Below are 19,489 nucleotides of genomic sequence, written 5' to 3'. Positions count from 1 at the left end.
TATTTTTGAAGTTTGATGGCTAATAACACCACTTTTTTTGTGGGGAGGTTCAAGATACTCATATTTCACTGCTGGAATGGCCTGGGAATAGCCCAGACCTTAACCCAATTGGAAATCTATGGAGCCGACTAAAGAAACTTGTTAATCCAGCAATAAAACCCAGTTAATAGAAGCAATCATTCAATCTTGGTTTCACATTGTAACAGCTACAGAACTCAAAGACTTGGTTCACTCCATGGGAAGACATTCTAAGGCCATCATTCATGCTGAAGGTTACCCAACTAAGGATTCACTGATGTGGGGATCATTTTTGTATATCTCGTTTTTTTTCTACGTGTTTCACTTTTCTTCTTTATACTGTAACCGTTATTCTAATAGCAAAACCTTCATAAAAGTTATTGCATTACATTCTTGATTCAATTATCTTTGCATTGATATATGATTTTATGGTATTACTCCCCCCCCCAAAAAAAGTGGTGTTATTAGCTAGTTTTAGAAGATACACTTTTCCCAAAAGGTTTCCACAATTTTGGCCACTACTGTGTGTATGTATGTATGGATTTACAAGGAAGCAGAAATTCTTCTTCTTCTCTCCCATAATCACAGATATCTGAACTGGCTACTTTACCCTTCCTCGAAGACTAGACTTGTCCAAAGTAATTCATTCTCTCCCGCCCCGCACGCCCCCAAAAAATCTGACCACGTGTCTCACAAAACCTTCCTTCCCTGTTTAACCTCCATCTCTCTTTCCCTTTCTCCTTCCTTCGCCTCTTTTCAAGACTGCTATTGATATGATACAACAAATGACACAAGGATTCACACACACACACACACACACACACACACCCACACACCTCTCTTCTTCTAAGGAACCCGTAACTTACTTGGTGGGCGAGACCACTTCGAAACAAAACCTCCGTTCTATGTCCTCGCAAGGCTTGACTGTGCAAAGTCGGAGGTCTTCCACCACCACTGTGAGTACATCCTGGATGGGGAAGAAGGAGAAAACATCTGTGTTAAGGCTCCCTGCAACTGGATTCCGTACGGCTAATGCTTTCAGTAGCAGACACTGAACGAGTGTCCGTTTACATAAATACAGTTTGCAACAGCTTCTGCTTGAGTCAAAACATGCATGGCCCCCATCTATCCCCCTTCTAGATAATAATAAGAGTTTTTAAGTCTTGTGAATCACTGCACCAATCAGCTCAGTTAGGGTTAGGGCAAGAGTCGGCAACCCGGGGCTCTGGAGCCACATGTGGCTCTTTCATCCCTCTTTTGCGGCTCCCTGTCGCCAGTTGGCACCACAATTTTGAGAGGAGATTCCGGTTGCGGGGGAGGAGACTCTATGGCAAGGGACGGGGTTTTCTGGTCGGCTCCACAATCGAATGGGGGGCTTCCAGTTAGGATCTTTGTGGCTCTTTGAGTGTTTAAGTTTGCCGACCCATGGGTTAGGGTTAGGGTTAGGGTTAGGGTTAGGGTTAGGGTTAGGGTTAGTAAGGAACTAACCTTTAGCTTCTTCTGGTATACCAGCTGGCTATTTTGTATGGAGAACCACCTCCTGCAAAGAGAAACAAATAACAGTGTGGGGGGAGGACGAGGACAAAAACAGCTTGAAAGAGGACGGACAGCAACCCTCTTGCCTTTCAGAATAAATGGAGACTTAGAGAAGATTCTGAAAATGACAACTAAAAGGCTTTTATTAGAGGTAGCTGCGGTACAGTGTTGGCTTTGAAAAACAGTTGCCAAATCCATTCAGCCTTGGCCTTCCACAACCTGGTATATGGGTAGGTGGAGGACAGGAAGAAGAGCCACAGACTAGGCAATAGTCAGATGAGCCAGCAGAAAGCAACTCAGAAGGCACCCTCTCTAGTTTCTTCAACTGTAAAGGGTGGGGGAGAGAGAGATATTTTCGGACTTGCAAAATTCTGTTAATATACCCTTAAGTCAGAGCTAGTACTTCTGGGTTTGCTTCCTGTCTGAACAACGTCATAAGGTCTTTACAAGCAATGAAGTGGCAATTCAAGGGTGAAATGCTCCTGGTTCGGATCGGATCGCCTGATCCGGTAGCAATGGCAGCGGTTGGTTCAGAGAATTTCACCCCTGTGGCAATTTCTAGATCTCCCAGCAATCATCTGAAGGGGAACTAGGGTGGAGAAGAGTAACCATGAATGGGTTCAACTTCCATATTGATCTGGGCAGGGCAGGGAAGCGAAATGGACTAGTCCATATTTTGACTTGGTTCTTCCCATCCCTGGTTCTAAGCACCCCCAACCGTCCATGATGCGTCAATTTTGGGGCCTCTTCCCGATAACTTACCGATTCCAGGTCTTGAATGCATTGCTGGCTCTCTTGAAGAGGTATCCTTCCATCACTACTCCGTTGGGAGCATCGACGTTGAATTCCACTTTGGATTCATCGTAAGAGAAATCCTGAAGTACAGGGACGAGAGGAGGAAACCATGAGCCAGCGTTGGGACTGCTTGGATACAACAGAGCTATCCTAAATATCTTTACGCTAACCAGGCTGTCTTGATTTGAGCAAGGAAGTAGGATCGTAACCAGAGGTGGGCTTCAAATACTGTAGCAACCGGTTCGCCCAGCACTGGAAATGTGAGCACGCACACTCGCTTCGCTCACGCGCCATCCTCACATGCATGCAGTGTCATAAAAAATGGCAATTCGCTCGTGCACACTGTCCACACATGCGTGCGACATCAAACAACCGTCCACATATGCATGCAGCATCAAAAACACAGCTATATAGGGCGGGATTATGTCCCGCAGGTTGCCACTACCGGTTCGCTTGAACCGGATGAATACGAGCTCTGATTTTAGCCATAATCTGGATGAAAGTTGAGCCAGTCCATTAATGAAGCAGGCTGCAAACCTTTGGCTACGTTCATCTATTATGCTAAGCCATCATCGGATTTGTTTGGTTTGGGGTTAGTGAGGAAATTGCAACCCCCCCAACCACAATTGCCAGATGGGGAAAAAAATAATGCAAAAATAGTAGCCATACTCCTACAATAAGTCTAAGACGAATGGAAACAACAATGGTGAAAGGAAAAAAAGAAACAACCAGGAAAACCCCAGCCTCACTCATTTTGCCCCCCCCCCACCAAAAAATATTCCTATGACTCTCTATCAAAATGCATTTTTTTTTTAAAAAAAAGGCTCGGACGCCCCTTCCCTTAAAAAAAGAAAATGTTGATCTAATTAAGTGTGGGTTTATTTCGATAAATCCTAGCGATCCAGATGTGGAAGTCAGAAAGCCAGCAGAGGGCTTCGTGGTTCTTTTTAAGCCACCTTGTGGCTTGTCTGGTTTGGTTTATTTTTGTTTCGACATATAAGACGTCCGTCCTACTTTAAAAAAAAGGGCCTGGTAAAGCAAACCATCTACAAATAAATTGAGAGCAAGTAAAAAAAAATACATATGTTTAGGGTCAACATGTGTTGAGTGAATCCAGCCATCCCACATTTGAAAACCGCAGTGTCTGGCCTTGCCTAGTGTGGTTACCCAACCAAACATGATTTATTCTAGAAACCACGGCTTAAAGCAAGATAGAAACTGCTCAGTGTGTGCCGTTAAAACACAGGTATTTTATTTTTATTTCTTTATTTTTTGCAAATCTCTCATCTCAAAGCTTTAAAATTTCCTGGAAGACTGAAGCCAAGCTTGACTTACGATCACAATTGAGCCCAACCCGTTTCGGTTGCTAAGCAAGACAGTTGTTAAGTGAGCTTTGCCCCATTTGACGGCCCCTCTCGCCTGCCGCCGTTAAGTGAATCGCTCCAGTTGTTAAATTAGCAGCACAGTGGACGTTGCTCGTCGGAAGGTTGCAAAAAGGGGTTCACGTGACCCCAGGGCCACTGCGACTGTCATAAATATGAACCCCAGTTGCCGAGCGCCCAAATTTGGGACACGTGATCACGGGGACGCTGCAATCGGTCACAAGTCCCTCCAAACGGTCACTAAACGAACTGTTGCAAGCTAAGGACTCTCTGTGCATTCTTTCTTCTCTCCTGATTGCACCCCTTCTTGCCTCTCCTTTCCGAGTTGGGGTCCGTCCTCTTCCTTCGAGATGTTTATTTGTTTATTTATTTGAATCTATTCGCTGTCCGCTTCCCAAGGAAAAGCCACCTTGGCTTTGCAGGAGAGAAACGGGAGGCCGAAGCAACAGAAAGTTGCAAGGCAAGGCAAGCAACCATTAGCTTGAAAGCTTTTCGCTCATTGGGAGCCGCAAGGCCTCCGGCATGTACAGTTGCTAGGCAACAAAGCATCCTCTCTGCTTAGGATGAGTGCATCACACACGCACACACGCAAACGATAAAGCTGGCTCACTCCAGCTCATGTCACATTAAAGTGAATAAAAGCAATATGACCGGTGTCCCCAACGCTCGGGAGGGATGCTTGGAACCTCCTGGCGTTTTGACCAAGCCTTGACTTCGCTGGAATTGGTCCCCCCCACCCCAACGTACACATCATGGGAAATGACCGCCTTGCTTTGGTTGTAGCCATTTTAAAAAACCCAAACAAAAACAAACCTGGAACATTTTCCAAAGCCCCTGAGGGCAGGAGAAGAAGCAATGGGTGGAAACTGATCAAGGAGAGAAGCAACTTAGAACTAAGGAGAAATTCCCTGACGGTGAGAACAATGAATCAGTGGAACAACTTGCCTGCAGAAGTTGTGAATGCTCCAACACTGGAAATTTTTAAGAACAGATTGGCCAACCATTTGTCTGGAATGATATAAAGTTTCCTGCTTGAGCAGAGGGGTTGGATTAGAAGATCTCCAAGGTCCCTTCCAACTCTGTTATTTTATTCTATTCATTTAAACCTGAGTTTTCTTCTTCTTTTTTCCAACAATGGGTACAAGTTTAGCGTTTGGGATTTGAGCGTTTGGCTAAAAATAAAAATAAAAAAATAAAAGGGCCTCTGATGGCTCAGCAGACTAAGTCTGTCTGTTATTAACAGCAGCTGCTTGCAATTACTGCACGTTCAAGTCCCACCAGGCCCAAGGTTGACTCAGCCTTCCATCCTTTATAAGGTAGGTAAAATGAGGACCCAGATTGTTGGGGGCAATAAAAGTTGACTTTGTATATAATATACAAATGGGTGAAGACTATTGCTTGACATAGTGTAAGCCGCCCTGAGTCTTCGGAGAAGGGCGGGATATAAATGCAGCTGCGCGGGTGATAGAGGGAGCCCCTCGTGGCTCCCGCGTGACACCTATCCTGCGCAGGCTGCACTGGCTACCTGTGGCCTTCCGGGTGCGCTTCAAGGTGTTGGTGAACGTCTTCAAAGCGCTCCATGGCATAGGGCCGGGCTATTTACGGGACCGCCTGCTGCTACCGAATACCTCTCACCGACCCGTGCGCTCCCACAGAGAGGGACTCCTCAGGGTGCCGTCGGCGCGACAGTGTCGTCTGGCGACGCCCAGGGGAAGGGCCTTCTCTGTGGGGGCTCCCGCCCTCTGGAACGAACTCCCCCCAGGACTCCGTCAACTTCCGGACCTCCGGACCTTTCGCCGCGAGCTTAAAACTCACTTATTCATCTGCGCTGGACTGGGTTAGTTTTTTAAATCTATGGGTTTTTAATGGGTTTTTATCCTAAATTTTTAATCTTAGCCAATTTAATAAGTTTTTTAATTGTCTTTTAATTGTATTTATAATGTATTGTGTATTTTTTATCTGGCTGTGAACCGCCCTGAGTCCTTCGGGAGAAGGGCGGTATAAAAATTTAAATAATAAATAAATAAATAAATAAAAAAAACAAAAACAAAAAACAAAAAACCTCGGCCTTTGAGTTTAATTTATTTTCCGAAGCACCAAAAGGCAAGACAAGAAGCAACGGGTGGAAACTAATCAAGGAGAGAAACAACTTAGAACTAAGGAGAAATTTCCAGACAGTTAGAAGAATTAACCAGTGGAACGGCTTGCCACCAGAAGTTGTGAATGCTCCAACACTGGAGATTTTTAAGACGGCCATTTTGTCTGGAATTGTATACGGTCTCCTGCTTGAAACAGCGGGCTGGACTAGAAGACCTCCAAGGTCCCTTCCAACTCTATTCTGATTGATTGATCACTGGAATTTTAAGAGGTTGGACAACCATTTGTCTGAAATTGGTATAGGGTCTCCTGTTTGAGCAGGGGGTTGGACTAGAAGACCTCCAAGGTCCCTTCCAATTCTATTATTCTATGTTCTAGGGTATGCCATACTTATTAATGATATTAAGGGAATGAGCTGAGCATCCTAGAACGATAAGGAAATTTTGTGAAAAGTGGAATGACAGAACCTTGGAAGGATAAGCCTGAATGTCCCGCTTTTGTCAACCAGTGGCTGCGGCTGCTTTAAATGGGAAGTTAGTCTCTTGATTTTCAACTGACGGGAGAGGATGAAAGATGCTGTTCATTCATGCATCGTGGGTACCTCAGAGATGGCTTAAAATGAAATGGTGATGTTGTAGATTCAATGGTAGGAACCTATTTTGGGTTGAGCTAGCCCTACTATGACCATGCTCCAGGCCAAAACTGCAGGATTATTAACTTGAAGCATCACAACTTGTGAATGGCACTTATATATATATATATTCTTCTTTGCGGCATCTCCAATATTTGGAATTTATCAAAGCATCAACAAAGATAGGTTCGGTGGGAGATGACTTATATGTAAAATCAATTTTTGAAGGATAAATCCACATTTCTCCTGCAACAGTGCACTGCTATGAGTTGTTTTGGCCCAATTTTCTTTCCTTCCTTCCTTCCTTCCTTCCTTCCTTCCTTCCTTCCTTCCTTCCTTCCTTCCCTTCCCTTCCCTTCCCTTCCCTTCCCTTCCCTTCCCTTCCCTTCCTTCCCCTTTGAAATCTTACATTATATAATCCCCAACCCTGGTTCGTGGACCAGTACCGGGCCATGGCATGCCAGAAACCGGTCCGTCCAAACATTGCAAAGCCCCATTCGCAGGATGGAGGCAGCACATGAAACAACGCCCCTTCCGGTCCACGGAAAAACCTCTTTCCACAGAACTGGTTCCCTGAGGCCCAAAAGGGAACCTTATAGAGTCTATTTATCATTTCCGATTTAACATTTTACGTGAGTGTTTTCATACAACAAAAACATAATTGCTCGCTCCATTATGCCATTCTTTTTCTTTTCTTTTTTCTTTTTTTCCCCTTTGGCTTTAATAAAGACCACCAAGAAAAATAAGGGGAGAAATGCTGCAGACACCAAGATATGCCACGCGTCGTTCCGCCTTGATGACACAGATTCGGAGTGACAGCCAGAAAGCCATTCCGGTCCCAGTTTTTTCTCCCAGCCCGAGAGAAGCCTCATCACGAACAATGACAGCCGGAGCCCATCGGTGGAACAGTGACAGCCGGAGCCCATCGGTGGCCGCTTGCCATGAGCACAAGTCACAAGGTAGAGCGACGCAGCGTAACCGAGCTTCTCTGAAAATTGCTCCATCCCAAAATCTAGAACAGTTCGGCTGCTTTTGTGAATTTTTAAACTCTGTAGGCGGGTCTCTTTTTTCCCCTCATTCCAATTCGAACCAAATTGCAAACCAAACCCAATTTGATTCGGAGGTTGAAAACACACCTTACGCCCATCCTTACAAAGTGTCCAAATTGGTTTAAAGTGCTCTGTTTAATTCGATTTTCGTGGGGATGGGTTATCATTGAAACTGACATATCGGCTACTTCCTCCGTTTCCCCATCTTGACTGGGAAGAATGTCCAACGCAGCCATTTTCTGAAAGCACCAGAGGGCTGCCTTCCAACTCTACCCCCCCCCCGCCCTCCCCCAAAATGCAACATACAAGTAATAAATTAGTATCAGAATTGGATGGACAAAGCAACCACATAGGATGGGCAGAAAATCTCTGCCCAAGAAACCTAAGGTAACGGTAAAGGTTCCCCTCGCACATCTGTGCTAGTCGTTCCTGACTCTAGGGGGTGGTGCTCATCTCCGTTTCAAAGCCGAAGAGCCAGCGCTGTCCGAAGACGTCTCTGTGGTCATGTGACCAGCATGACTCAACGCCAAAGGCGCACGGAACGCTGTTCCCTTCCCACCAAAGGTGGTCCCTATTTTTTTCTCCTTGCATTTTTTTACCTGCTTTCAAACTGCTAGGTTGGCAGAAGCCAGGACAAGTCACGGGAGCTCACCCCGTTATGCGGCACCACTAGGGATTCGAACCGCCGAACCGCCAACCTTTCGATCAACAAGCTCAGCGTCTTAGCCCCTGAGCCACCCGGTCCCTCTCCAAGAGACCTAACAAGGGCTCAAATTGTAGCCTGCCGTTTACTCCTTTGCAAGGAATGTCTGTTTTTTTTTCTCTGCATGCCCACAAACTGTTCATTACTCAAGACGAGCAAGGAATGTAAGACTTAACTATCTTGAGGAGCTGAGAAAGTAAAAGAAAAGAAAACAAGCTTGATTTGACAGGAAGGCAGAGACTGTCCGCTGTAGAAATGGAGAGGAAGCCAAAATTGCACATAGTCCACAACAGGTACAGAGACCTTGGCCATAAAACACCCCTTCAAGCATTGTTTTAAGAGCCTCTTTTTGCTAATCCTTTCCCCCCCCCACTATGTCATTAAATAGGCACTAAACATCCCCTTCTCCAGCCTCTGCCCGTTTCCAATGCCTTCCCTTTCCTGTTCGATTTGAATTTATATAACAGTCTTGCATAGAGAAAGGGTTTGTTTTTCATCTCCCTCTCCCCAACAATATTGGACATTTGTTTCTATGGAAACATCAAATGCCAACGCAAAGAGATAGCAAATTCTAAGAGAGCCATCCGAGGACGGGGGGATGATGCAAAATTTAAGGAGAGAGGAACAGGCGGGGAATAGCAATAGCAATAGCAGGGCAACAGGTGATTTTTTTATCCCCACCACAATTTTTCCACCCACTTCTGGTTCCTCCTTCCACCCTGCTAAAATTTCACCTTCTCCTTCCAATTTTCATCCTCAAGTACAGAATCTGTACTTGAAGGAGAGAGAACGAAACCAAACCAAAAGCGAAAAGAGATTTCTGGCAATGGAGAAATATTGTCAAGAGAGAGGAAAACAATGTCTGGATCCTGATTTTTATTTATTTATTTAATTTATTTATTTAATCATATTTATATATATATATATATATATATATATATATATATATATATATATATATATATATATATATATATATTTTCCCCCTCTGTATATTGTACCTTTAATATTTAGCGCTGTTTTTCATGGCCAGTTTTTACAACTGCCAAATGGCAGAGTGTCTTTTTTTTCCAAAAAGGTGCTACAGGTTTCAGCCATGCATATATTACCCATCCCCAATACTGGGGCGGGGAGGGGACCCTTGCACCTAAAAATCTAGCTTGTCAGGGAAAAGACCCCTGCCTTCTTTGCCGAGAACACCTGGTTTGCTAGTTTTCTGTGTTAGGATTGCAAAGAAGGGGATTCGGAGAAGGCACAGGAGGGTCCATTTGGCTTCCCTACCAGTCCTGGAAAAAGGGGAATTAGCAGTTCATTTTCATTATTTTTGAAATTAAGTCATCCGCTGGTACCTTTGATGTGATCAAGACAACGGAGGTCCAATTGTCTAGGGTAGGGGTCTGCAAACTTGGCTCTTTTAAGACCTGTGGACTTCAACTCCCAGAGTTCCTCAGCCAGCAAAGCTCTGGGAGTTGAAATCCGCAAGTCTTAAAAGAGCCAAGTTTGTAGACCCCTGGTCTAGGGTTGTCTCAAAGGTGCTTTTTCCCCCCCAAAAAAAGGTAATTGGAATTTCTGTCGGGGTTTGTTTTTTTTTACTTTGAAAAATCCTGCACCACTCAGTTAGAACGGAAGAAGCTTATTGGGTGAGAAGCGAAACGTTTTCAAAGGAAATTAAAAAAAACAAACCCAAGAAAGTCCAATTGCCTTTTGGAAAAGAAAAACAAAAAAAAAGCACTTTTGGGACAATATGAGCCAAAGCTCCTCTTCTCAGTCACTTTCTTCCCCATCGTTGCAGTTCAGCCACGTTATCTTGGACCCCGCAACAATGACATAATACACCCAACAATGACATAATACACCATCCTTTTGTTTCCCCTCTCGGCCTTCTGATCAAAGGCAGAGATCGGCTAACCTCCAACATGGGGAAATGGGAGGAACTGGGGAGGTCCTGGGCTCCAGCGAGCAAAGCTGGCGTTCAGGAAGAACCCTTTTGGCTCGGTGGGATTAGGTCTCCATCGCTCGTTGCCAGCTCAGCCCAAGTTTTCCCCGCATCAAAGAGATGCTCTCACTCCCTTTTTACGGGCAGTCCCTGAAGCAGAGGGACCCTCACCTCTGCTTCCTCACCTGCTCAAGGTGTGTTTTCCGAGCCCCCCAAAAAACCATGCCATCAATTTACAAAGGGCGGGGGGAATCCAACCGACTCAATTGCACTAAGGCCCCGTCTATCGTTCCGAAACCCAAATCACTTGTCTGCTGTTTTTTGTTTGTTTGTTTTTTTGCACCTCCAGCTGGAGAGGGCCAATCCTTTCCCAGCTTCCTCCTCCTCCCAGCCCCGAGAGATGCTGTTCTCCCCTTCCCTCCCCCCCTCCTTCCTTTCCCTTACCAGAAGATACTCCAATCTTCCAAAAATCTTCATGATGCCCCTGTTGTGCCGCGTGTGGCTGGGCTCTGCCAAGCGTAGAAGCAAGTCACGCTCCAAACGGGCAATTTTCTACATGGCGTTACTAAGTGAGGAGATTTTTTTTTCTCTCCTGCCTCCTCCTCTGTCCACCAACACTCAACACACACACCGTGCGTGCTGAAAAACCTTTCTTACGTTGCTATTATTATTATTATTATTATTATTATTATTATTCCCCCCTCCCCCCCTCCCTTGCTCGAAGACCGGCCCGCTGGGTCCTGTCAGCGCAAAAGAGACGCTGGGAGAGTGAACCCAAGTGCAGAGCTGGCCTGAGGACCACCTGCCCATCTCCCCCCTCCCTCAATCCTCCCCTCCAGGGCCCATGGCTTCCCTTTCAGAATCAATCAGCTTTAGTGCATGAGCTCATTTCCATACAGCTGTCGCCTCTGGATGGAAGTGGGGGAAGCAGCGGAGGCAGAGAGAGAGAGGGCAGAGCCTACACACCACTAAACTTATCTATCTATCTACCTACCTACCTATCTACTATCTGTCCGTCCATCCATCCATCCATCCGTCCATCTTCTATCATCTATCATCCACCTACCCACCCACCTACCTAGCATCTATCTATCTATCTATCTATCTATCTATCTATCTATCTATCTATCTATCTATCTATCATCTGTCCATCCATCCGTCCATCCATTCATCCATCCACACATAAATACATCCATCTTCTATCATCTATCATCCACCTACCCACCCACCTACCTAGCATCTATTTTTCTATCTATCTATCTATCTATCTATCTATCTATCTATCTATCTATCTATCTATCTATCTATCTATCATCTGTCCGTCCATCCATCCACACATAAATACATCCATTTTCTATCATCTATCATCCATCCACCCACCCACCCAGCTAGCATTCATATCTATCTATCTGTCCGTCCGTCCATCCATCCATCCATCCATCCATCTATCTACCTACCTACCTACCTACCTTACCTACCTACCTATCTGTCCGTCCATCCATCTATCCAACCATCCATCCATCCATCCATCTTCTATCATCTATCATCCACCTACCCACCCACCTACCTAGCATCCATCTATCTATCTATCTATCTATCTATCTATCTATCTATCTATCTATCTATCTATCTATCTATCCATCCATCCATCCGTCCACCCATCCATCCATCCATTTTCTATCATCTATCATCCACCCACCCACCCACCTACCTAGCATTCATATCTATCTGTCTGTCTGTCTGTCTGTCTGTCCGTCCGTCCGTCCATCCATCCATCCATCCATCCATCCATCTATCTATCTATCTATCTATCTATCTATCTATCTATCTATCTATCTATCTATCTATCTATCTATCTATCTATCTATCTTGCTATACCTCTATCCCTCTATCTCTGTCTGTCTATCCCTCCCTCTCTCCTTCCCTCCCTCCCTCCCTCCCTCTCTCTCTCTCTCTTTCTCATGCATTCTCACACACACCCAAAAGAACCCTGACCCTTCCTACCGAGGTTCACAACTCCTGCGTGGGATGCCTCCTGCAAGCACAGGGGGTTTCTCTCCCCGCTCCATCCAATTTTACTCCTGCCCAGTTGGAGGCTGTGCAACAGGCCATGCGGCCGGCCAGCTTTTATCGATTTTCTTTCCAGGATCTTCTCTTCTAAATCAACGTGACAGGCCCAGTTTTGGTATCTTTACTTTCCTTTTCTCTTGTTTTTTTTTTCTTTTCTTCTCTTCTTCTCATGCTTTCACATGCTGGGCACGTCTCCAACTCCCCTAATTTTTTTTATATATGTGTGTGCGATTCTGCTGGCATCAAAGTCTCAAGTGATGAAACTCCCACGACTTCCGAAGGCAACTTCTGTTCCATGGGTGGATTTTTCTCACTGTCAGAAAATTCCTCCTTATTTCCAGGTTGAATCTCTCTCCTTGGTCAGTTTCCATCCATTATTCCTTGTCTGGCCTTCGGGTGCTTTGGAGAATAGCTTGACCCCCTTCCTCCTCTCTGTGGCAGCCCCTCAAATATTGGAAGGCTGTTATCATGTCTCCCCTAGTCCTTCTCTTCCTTAGGCTAACCATGCCCAGTTCCTCATCATATGTTTTAGCCTCCAGTCTCCTAATCATCCTGGTTGCTCTTCTCTGCACTTTTTCCAGAACCTCACCATCATTTTTATAGTGTGGTGACCAAAACTGGATGCAGTACTCTAGGTATGGTCTTACTAAGGCTTTATAGAATGGTTATTAGTACCTCCCTTGATCTTGGTTGTATCCTTCTGTTAATGCAATTTAGGATTCCGTTGGCTTTTTGGGCTGCAGCTGCACACGGCTGGCTCATATTTAGCTGGTTGTCCACGAAGACTCCAAGATCCCTCTCACAGTTAACTGCTATTAAGCCTGGCTTCACCCAGTCTATATGTGTCCTTTGGGTTTTTCTTGCCTAAGTATAGGACTTTACTTTTCTCTACATTGAATTTCATTTTGTTAAGATAGGGCCCAGGGTTCAAGTCTGTCAAGATCCATCTGGATCACCTCTCCTTAAGCAATTTGCCCCTGTTTGGGAATTGGGAAGGAGGGTGGGGGGGAAGGCACAGAATCTCCTGCTACTCAACGTTGGGATTTTGTAACGGCTGCCCATGTTGCACATTTATGCAGATATACCAAGAGCTGTGAATTGTAGTATGAGCTGCGACAGCTAAATAGAGCCTAGACTTTCAGAGGCAGTCTACAGCAGAGCGCTGCCTGATAAGCAAATGTTAAGGCATCATACATCCTTCCAATTCTTCTGCTCCCATGTTTTTTCCTCGTTTTTAACCATACCTGGAAGTTATCACTAATTTGACCATCATTTATTTATCACATCCTGCCCTTTTGTCAGGGGTCAAGGCAGATTACCTAGTAATGTATCCCTCGGCACAAACCCGTAAGGTTGGTTACGCCGAGAGACTCAGGTTGCGTTCACCCAACCTGCTGACTAAATTTATCCATTTTTCCGAGCTCACTCACAAAATACACGAAGCTCATAAACTGACCACACAATGCTAACCAACACCAGTTCTTGTGTTGCCAATGCTACTGCTGTTTGTTGAAATGATCCGATTAAGGCTGCTCTTTGGTCTCACGTCATTTCACAAACTTCCACCGCTAACGATGGGCACCATTGTTCAACCCCCGAAACAATAAGCTAAACCAGCATTCTGACTGAAGACCGAACAGGATATGAGGCACTTCGATCATCAGAAATAAGTTCCACAAGCCAAACAAACAGAGAACACTTAACCTGGTACTCACCTGTAAAAGGGTCTGGGTGGGACATCAAAGAGGAGAGAGAAAAGAGAAAAAGAAAATAAAACGGCGTTATTGGAATCTGCTCGTCTGTAAAAAAAAAAACCAAAAAAGGTGAATATTTAGGTCAAGGTGAATATTTAGGCCATGGATGCCCAACTCTTTAAAACTTGTGGACTTCAACTCCCAGAATTCCCCAGTCAGCATGGATTCCGGGAGTTAGGCGTTCACAAGTCTTAAAAAGAAATTGGGCGCTCTTGATTTAAGCCATGGCAAGGCCACAAATGAGGAAAGGAAGAAGTCCTTCACAGTATTACAGCATCTCTCTCTCTCTATATATATAAATATAAATATAAAATGCACAACAAAGCAATTATTTGGCTCAGCATCTTTCTTCACCAGTGCCGTTTTGCATGGTGAGAGTTTGGTTCTTCAAGCACAGATTGATTGATTGATTATTTATTTATTATTGATTGATTGATTGATGAAATTTATTTATGAAATTTATATTGCCGTCTATTCGCACATGGCAACTCAGAGCAGCTTAAGCTAAAGGTAAAGGTTCCCCTTGCACATACGTGCTAGCTGTTCCTGACTCTAGGGGGCAGTGCTCCTCTCTGTTTCAAAGCTGAAGAGCCAGCGCTGTCTGAAGACGTCTCCGTGGTCACGTGGCCGGCAAGACTCAACGCCAAAGGCGCACGGAATGCTGTTCCCTTCCCACCAAAGGTGGTCCCTATTTTTTTCCACTTGCATTTTTTACCTGCTTTCGAACTGCTAGGTTGGCAGAAGCTGGGACAAATCACGGGAGCTCACCCCGTTACATGGCAGCACTAGGGATTCGAACCGCTGAACTGCTGACCTTTCGATCGACAAGCTCAGCGTCTTAGCCCCTGAGCCACATTCCAGGGCAGCTTACAATAATATAAAAACCTCATCTAAAAAACCAATAAAACTAATAAAAGAATCATATAATTAATTAATAAAATAACCCCCTGGCCCCCACCCCCACCTCAACAGATCACACAAGCCACTGAATGGGCTCCATCCCGCTCTGGGTACCCCAGGCAGAATCAGGTCTTCAGCGCCTTCCGGAAGTGTGTTAGAGTGGGGGCCATTCTAATCTCTGGGATGGTGGGGGGGGGATGATGTTCCAGAGAGAGGGAGCCACCACGGAGAAGGCCCTTCTTCTGGGCCCCACCAGGTGTATCTCCCTCGGGGATGGGACCAGCAACATCCCCTGCCTCCCTGCTCTAATGGATCGGGAAGAGATGACCGGCAAGAGACGGTCCCTTAGATCACCTGGTCCCAAGCCATGAAGAGCTTTAACGGTGACAACCAGCATCAGATTAGCCATGATCTGTACCTCTGCATGCACCGCCCTCTTTGGTAATATCCCCTTAATACTGGGGACAGAAAAACGGATTCAGTGGGCATTTCCTCTGCTCCAGCTCAGACTTAAAACAAGCATGCAAGTTATCTTCCGTTAACCACGATGTCCATTCTCTGGGTTTGACCCAAAAAAAGCTGCTTTGAGCAACGAGAAAAAGGATGGGCATATATCAATCTATTGCCAATTCATTTGCCTTGATTCTTCCTCTCCTCTCAGGATCCAGGAAACGGAATTTAGTGCCACCATCCGATGTGACCCTACAGCAAGACTCTTTGATTATCTGCCGGCTGACAAAGCAGGCTGGGCCAGGAAAAGAGGAGAAGCAGGCTGGGCAGATGTGCGAGGAGAAAGGTAAGAGAAGAATTCTGCTCCTTCGTAGTTGGTGGGACTCTGTCGGCAACACACTCATTTTCCTTCCAAGCTATATTCCGGTGCGTCTTATATAGTCCGAAAAACACGGGTATATCGTAAGGAATTCTGGGATTTGAAGCCCACAGGTCATAAACCCTGTTGCAGAGGCAGAGAGCTGTCTACCTGTTTAATTTTTTATGGACGGGAGGCTGAATGGAGAACATAGATTTTTTTTTTGACCTAAACTGAACCATTCTGATTACCTTGGGGCGACAAAGAAAATGTATTTTTTTCCCTGGTGAAAAGTGAAGCCACCTCTTGTTTGAAAGGGGACTCTAGTTCAGGAGAGAAAACAAACCCCTTTTCCCACCCAAGCGCGATCCGATCTACCCAGCCAGATGCCTGGGCCTGAGACGAGAGCAGCCACAGAGGTTTTTATGTCATGCTTGGCTGCGTTTCTTCGAGGCACCGGGGCTGATGATTTTTGAAAGCAGGATGCTGCATCTCCGCTTGTGTGACTTCGGGATTCAGACTCACCCGTTGCTGAATAAGGGCGTGTTTATGCTCCATTTCCCTCTTCTCCACGGCCGAGTCGATCACCAACTGGTCCAGCTTCAAGGGAGTGAACGAGAAGAGACGTTAAGGCAGAAGGCGACAGGCTTGTTTTCTGCGCTTTTCTCCCTCTGAGGCCAAAGAAAAGTCCCTTTTTCCCAATGGCTACACCAGACCGCTAAAAGTCACATAGGTAGAGTTAGCCCAAAGCACATCCTCTCTCTCTCTCTCTTTCTCTCCCCAGGCAATAGAGCAGTAATGGCGAACCTTTTCGGCACCGAATGCCGAAAAGGGAGTGCGCGCACGCTCGTCTGGGCCGCAACCCGGAAGAAGAGCTGCCCAGGGCGCATGCACGCGCTCGAAAATGAACTTCCGGTTTCTGCCGCGCATGCCGGCTAGTCTTCCGGGTTTCTGGCATGCATACGCACGTGACGATCAGCTGGCCGGCGCGCCTGCTCACACAGGAAAAATGGAAGACCAGCTCTTCCAGTTTCCGGCACTGCCACGCGCAAAAAGGCCACCTGATCGTTGCCTGCACATGCACGCCAGAAACCTGGAAGAGGAACGGGCGATACCGCACGTGCCAGGTGACACAGCTCCATGTGCCACTTTGGGCACGCGTGCTATAGGTTTGCCATCACGGCAATAGAATGTAGGGAAAGAAACAGGAAGGAAGGAAGGGAAAGAGAAAGAGAGAGAGAGAGAGAAAGAAAGAAAGAAGGAAGGAAGGAAGGGAGGGAGGGAGGGAGGAAGGAAATACACAAACTCAAACCAGTATCTGGAAAACAGACCAAGTGCCACATTTTATTTTAGGCATATTTGTCTCACGAACCATCCACCTATCAGAAAGTTTAGAGTCTAGTCCTCCTCATTCACAACCAAGAGATGATTTGAAGAAAACCCAACCAACTTATTAACATTGACTGGATTTCCCCCCCCCCCACCTCCAAGTGTACTGAAAGATGCTTCTATTTAATTAAACGATGCCAGAGCCAAGTATGTGCATGCCAACTAGCTTAGCTGTCCTTTGGGTGATCCCCCTCCCCAAGACCACAGCAGCAATCCAGGAATTCTACCGGCGGCTGCCAAGGAAAAACTACCAGCTGAAGAACCAGGCCATCTTACTCGAGATTTCTTGGCGTCATCTCTTGAACTCAGGTGAGGAACATGAGTCGGACTCAAGAGGTCTAGAGCTGAAGGCTCAACAACCAATGAAAAAAGGGCTGAGCCAGGAGATTTTATGGGTCTTCTAATTGTTCTGACCTAGGCTTCCCAAGAGCATGAAGCAGGCTCCTTGTCCCGACAAAAAACCCTTTTTATTAAGTTACTCTGAATTCCTCTCATTCCTCATCCAGCAAATTCTTTCAAGGGAGAATTTACAGTCACAGACCTTCTCTGGCTTGGAAAGCTGCCAGGCCGATATCTTCAAAACTTGGCAAGGAGTCTCTGAGAGTCATGAAGCAAACTAATTGTCTCCTGCAACCTCGCCTCCCCTTTCGCTCTTCTTTATTCCCTATGGGAGGAGCCATTCACCATCCACCTGTGGCTTTTACTCCTGAGTCGACCCTTGTTCTTCAGGTGTTCCCTTCTCCTGGCAGCTCTGCACACGCGCACACTGGGAACAGGCCCCGGCTGTACTTCTGCCCCACTGACGTCTGACTTCGAAGGCAGCTGAATAACTGTCAGACGGCCCTGGCACCCTCTCTGCCTCCAACGCAGAGCCCTCATCAGAGCTTTCCCCAGACTCTAGGACTGGCCCATGTTCCTCCCCAACCTCCTCACTCTCCGACTCTGCTATGGGCCACACCACTAATGTTCTTTTCTTCCACAACTCTCTTTTGGTCTTTGTTCCCTTCACCTTTCTCCCCAGCTTTGACATACTTTTATTCCTCCCCGTCTCTTTTCTTTGGTTTTCTACAATTCCGCAGACACATGCACGCACAGAAAAAACCCCATTGTTTCCTCACCTCAGTGGCTAGTTTCTTCATGTACGGATCCAATTCGTGCAGGAGGCTGTAGCCTTGCTGGAAAAAGGTGTATTGGGCGTGCATAAAGGAGAGCATCTGGAAGGAAGACAGGAGGAAGTCCTTTCATGACCCACTCCTATGTCACCTGTGGCCTTTTGGGCCCCTCCTGTGTATCTCAGGCCTTCTCTGTATATGGAAGAAACGAAAAGGCTTCTTCCAAGATGGATAAAAAGAGGCACCCCCCTTTCTCTGCCTGAAGGGGGAAAGGGAGGCCTCGCTCTTAAAATGAGGCTGAAATGAGATTTCCCTCCAGGAGACCCTCTTCTCAAAGAAGGCATCCCAAATCATTCTCTCCTGCCATGTGTGGGAGAAATTTAACCCGGTTTACAGCATCCCCAACTGACCAACCCGTCATCATCATTTGTAGCTTACCGTATTTTTCGGACTATAAGACGCACTTTTTGTCTCCCAAAAGGGGGTGAAAATGTCTCTGTGTCTTATAGACCGAAAATTATAGGCCGAAACCCTACCCACCTGCCGGCTGTTTTTTTGGCTTCCACATGCCCCATTTTCGGGCCTTTTTTTTGGCCCGTTTTCGAGGCTGTTTTTTGGGGGTGGGGGTTGGTCTGTTTTTGAGGCTTTTTTTTGGCCAATTTTTCAGACAAAATGGTCTGAAAACAGAAATGGGTCAACAAAATTTTGACTCAAAAACGGGCTGAAAAAAGCCTCCAAATCAAGCTGAAAAAAGCCGCGAAACCAGCTGAAAAAAGCCTCGAAAGTGGGCCAAAAAAAGCCTCAAAAGAGCTGAAAAAAGCCTCAAAAACGGGCAGAAAAAAGCCTCAAAAACGGGCTGGAAAAAGGCTGAAAAAGGCCCCCAAAGGCCCGAAAATGGGGCCTGTGGAAGCCAAAAACTTTTTTTTGCTGATTTCCTCTTCTAAATTTAGGTGCGCCTTCTAGTCAGGTGCGTCTTATAATCGAAAAAAAACGGTAGTTGTGGGGAGGAGGGTGGGGAAGCAAGAAGGACAAAGAAATGAATAAAATTCTTACGGCATCCAGAATTTCAAATTTCTTCTTGGCCTGGAGAACGTTGATCTAGAACAAAAGACAAATGGGCGAAGCTAAATTTCACGACTAACAAACCCGAAATAAACTAGAAGATGGATCACTCTATAAATTAAAATATCTAATACCCCATCTGTAAAATAAAAACCTACTTCAACATTTTCACTGTGCAATCTTGGATGCTCATAATAAACACAACAGGAGGAGGCAAAGGTGGCAGAATTCTACGTGAACATTTTAT

At 45.8% G+C, this 19,489-nt stretch overlaps 1 protein-coding gene across 1 annotated transcript in view; it reads right to left on the bottom strand.

Moving 5' to 3' along the window:
* ACAP3 (ArfGAP with coiled-coil, ankyrin repeat and PH domains 3) overlaps positions 1 to 19,489 on the bottom strand; it is a 102,842-nt gene that overhangs the window by 29,020 nt on the left and 54,333 nt on the right. The window contains exons 7-13 of the mRNA XM_058160879.1: positions 19,234 to 19,278; positions 18,187 to 18,282; positions 16,205 to 16,279; positions 13,933 to 13,944; positions 2,317 to 2,429; positions 1,507 to 1,558; positions 885 to 985 (exon numbers count right to left, since the gene is read on the bottom strand). Coding sequence (XP_058016862.1) covers positions 885 to 985; positions 1,507 to 1,558; positions 2,317 to 2,429; positions 13,933 to 13,944; positions 16,205 to 16,279; positions 18,187 to 18,282; positions 19,234 to 19,278 — 494 coding nt within the window. The remainder of the gene's footprint in view (positions 1 to 884; positions 986 to 1,506; positions 1,559 to 2,316; positions 2,430 to 13,932; positions 13,945 to 16,204; positions 16,280 to 18,186; positions 18,283 to 19,233; positions 19,279 to 19,489) is intronic.

This window comes from Ahaetulla prasina, chromosome 18 (assembly GCF_028640845.1).
Source record: "Ahaetulla prasina isolate Xishuangbanna chromosome 18, ASM2864084v1, whole genome shotgun sequence".
Taxonomy (NCBI): domain Eukaryota; kingdom Metazoa; phylum Chordata; class Lepidosauria; order Squamata; family Colubridae; genus Ahaetulla; species Ahaetulla prasina.
The sequence above is the reverse complement of the archived record's forward strand: the minus strand, read 5'-3'. Positions and strand labels throughout refer to the sequence as shown.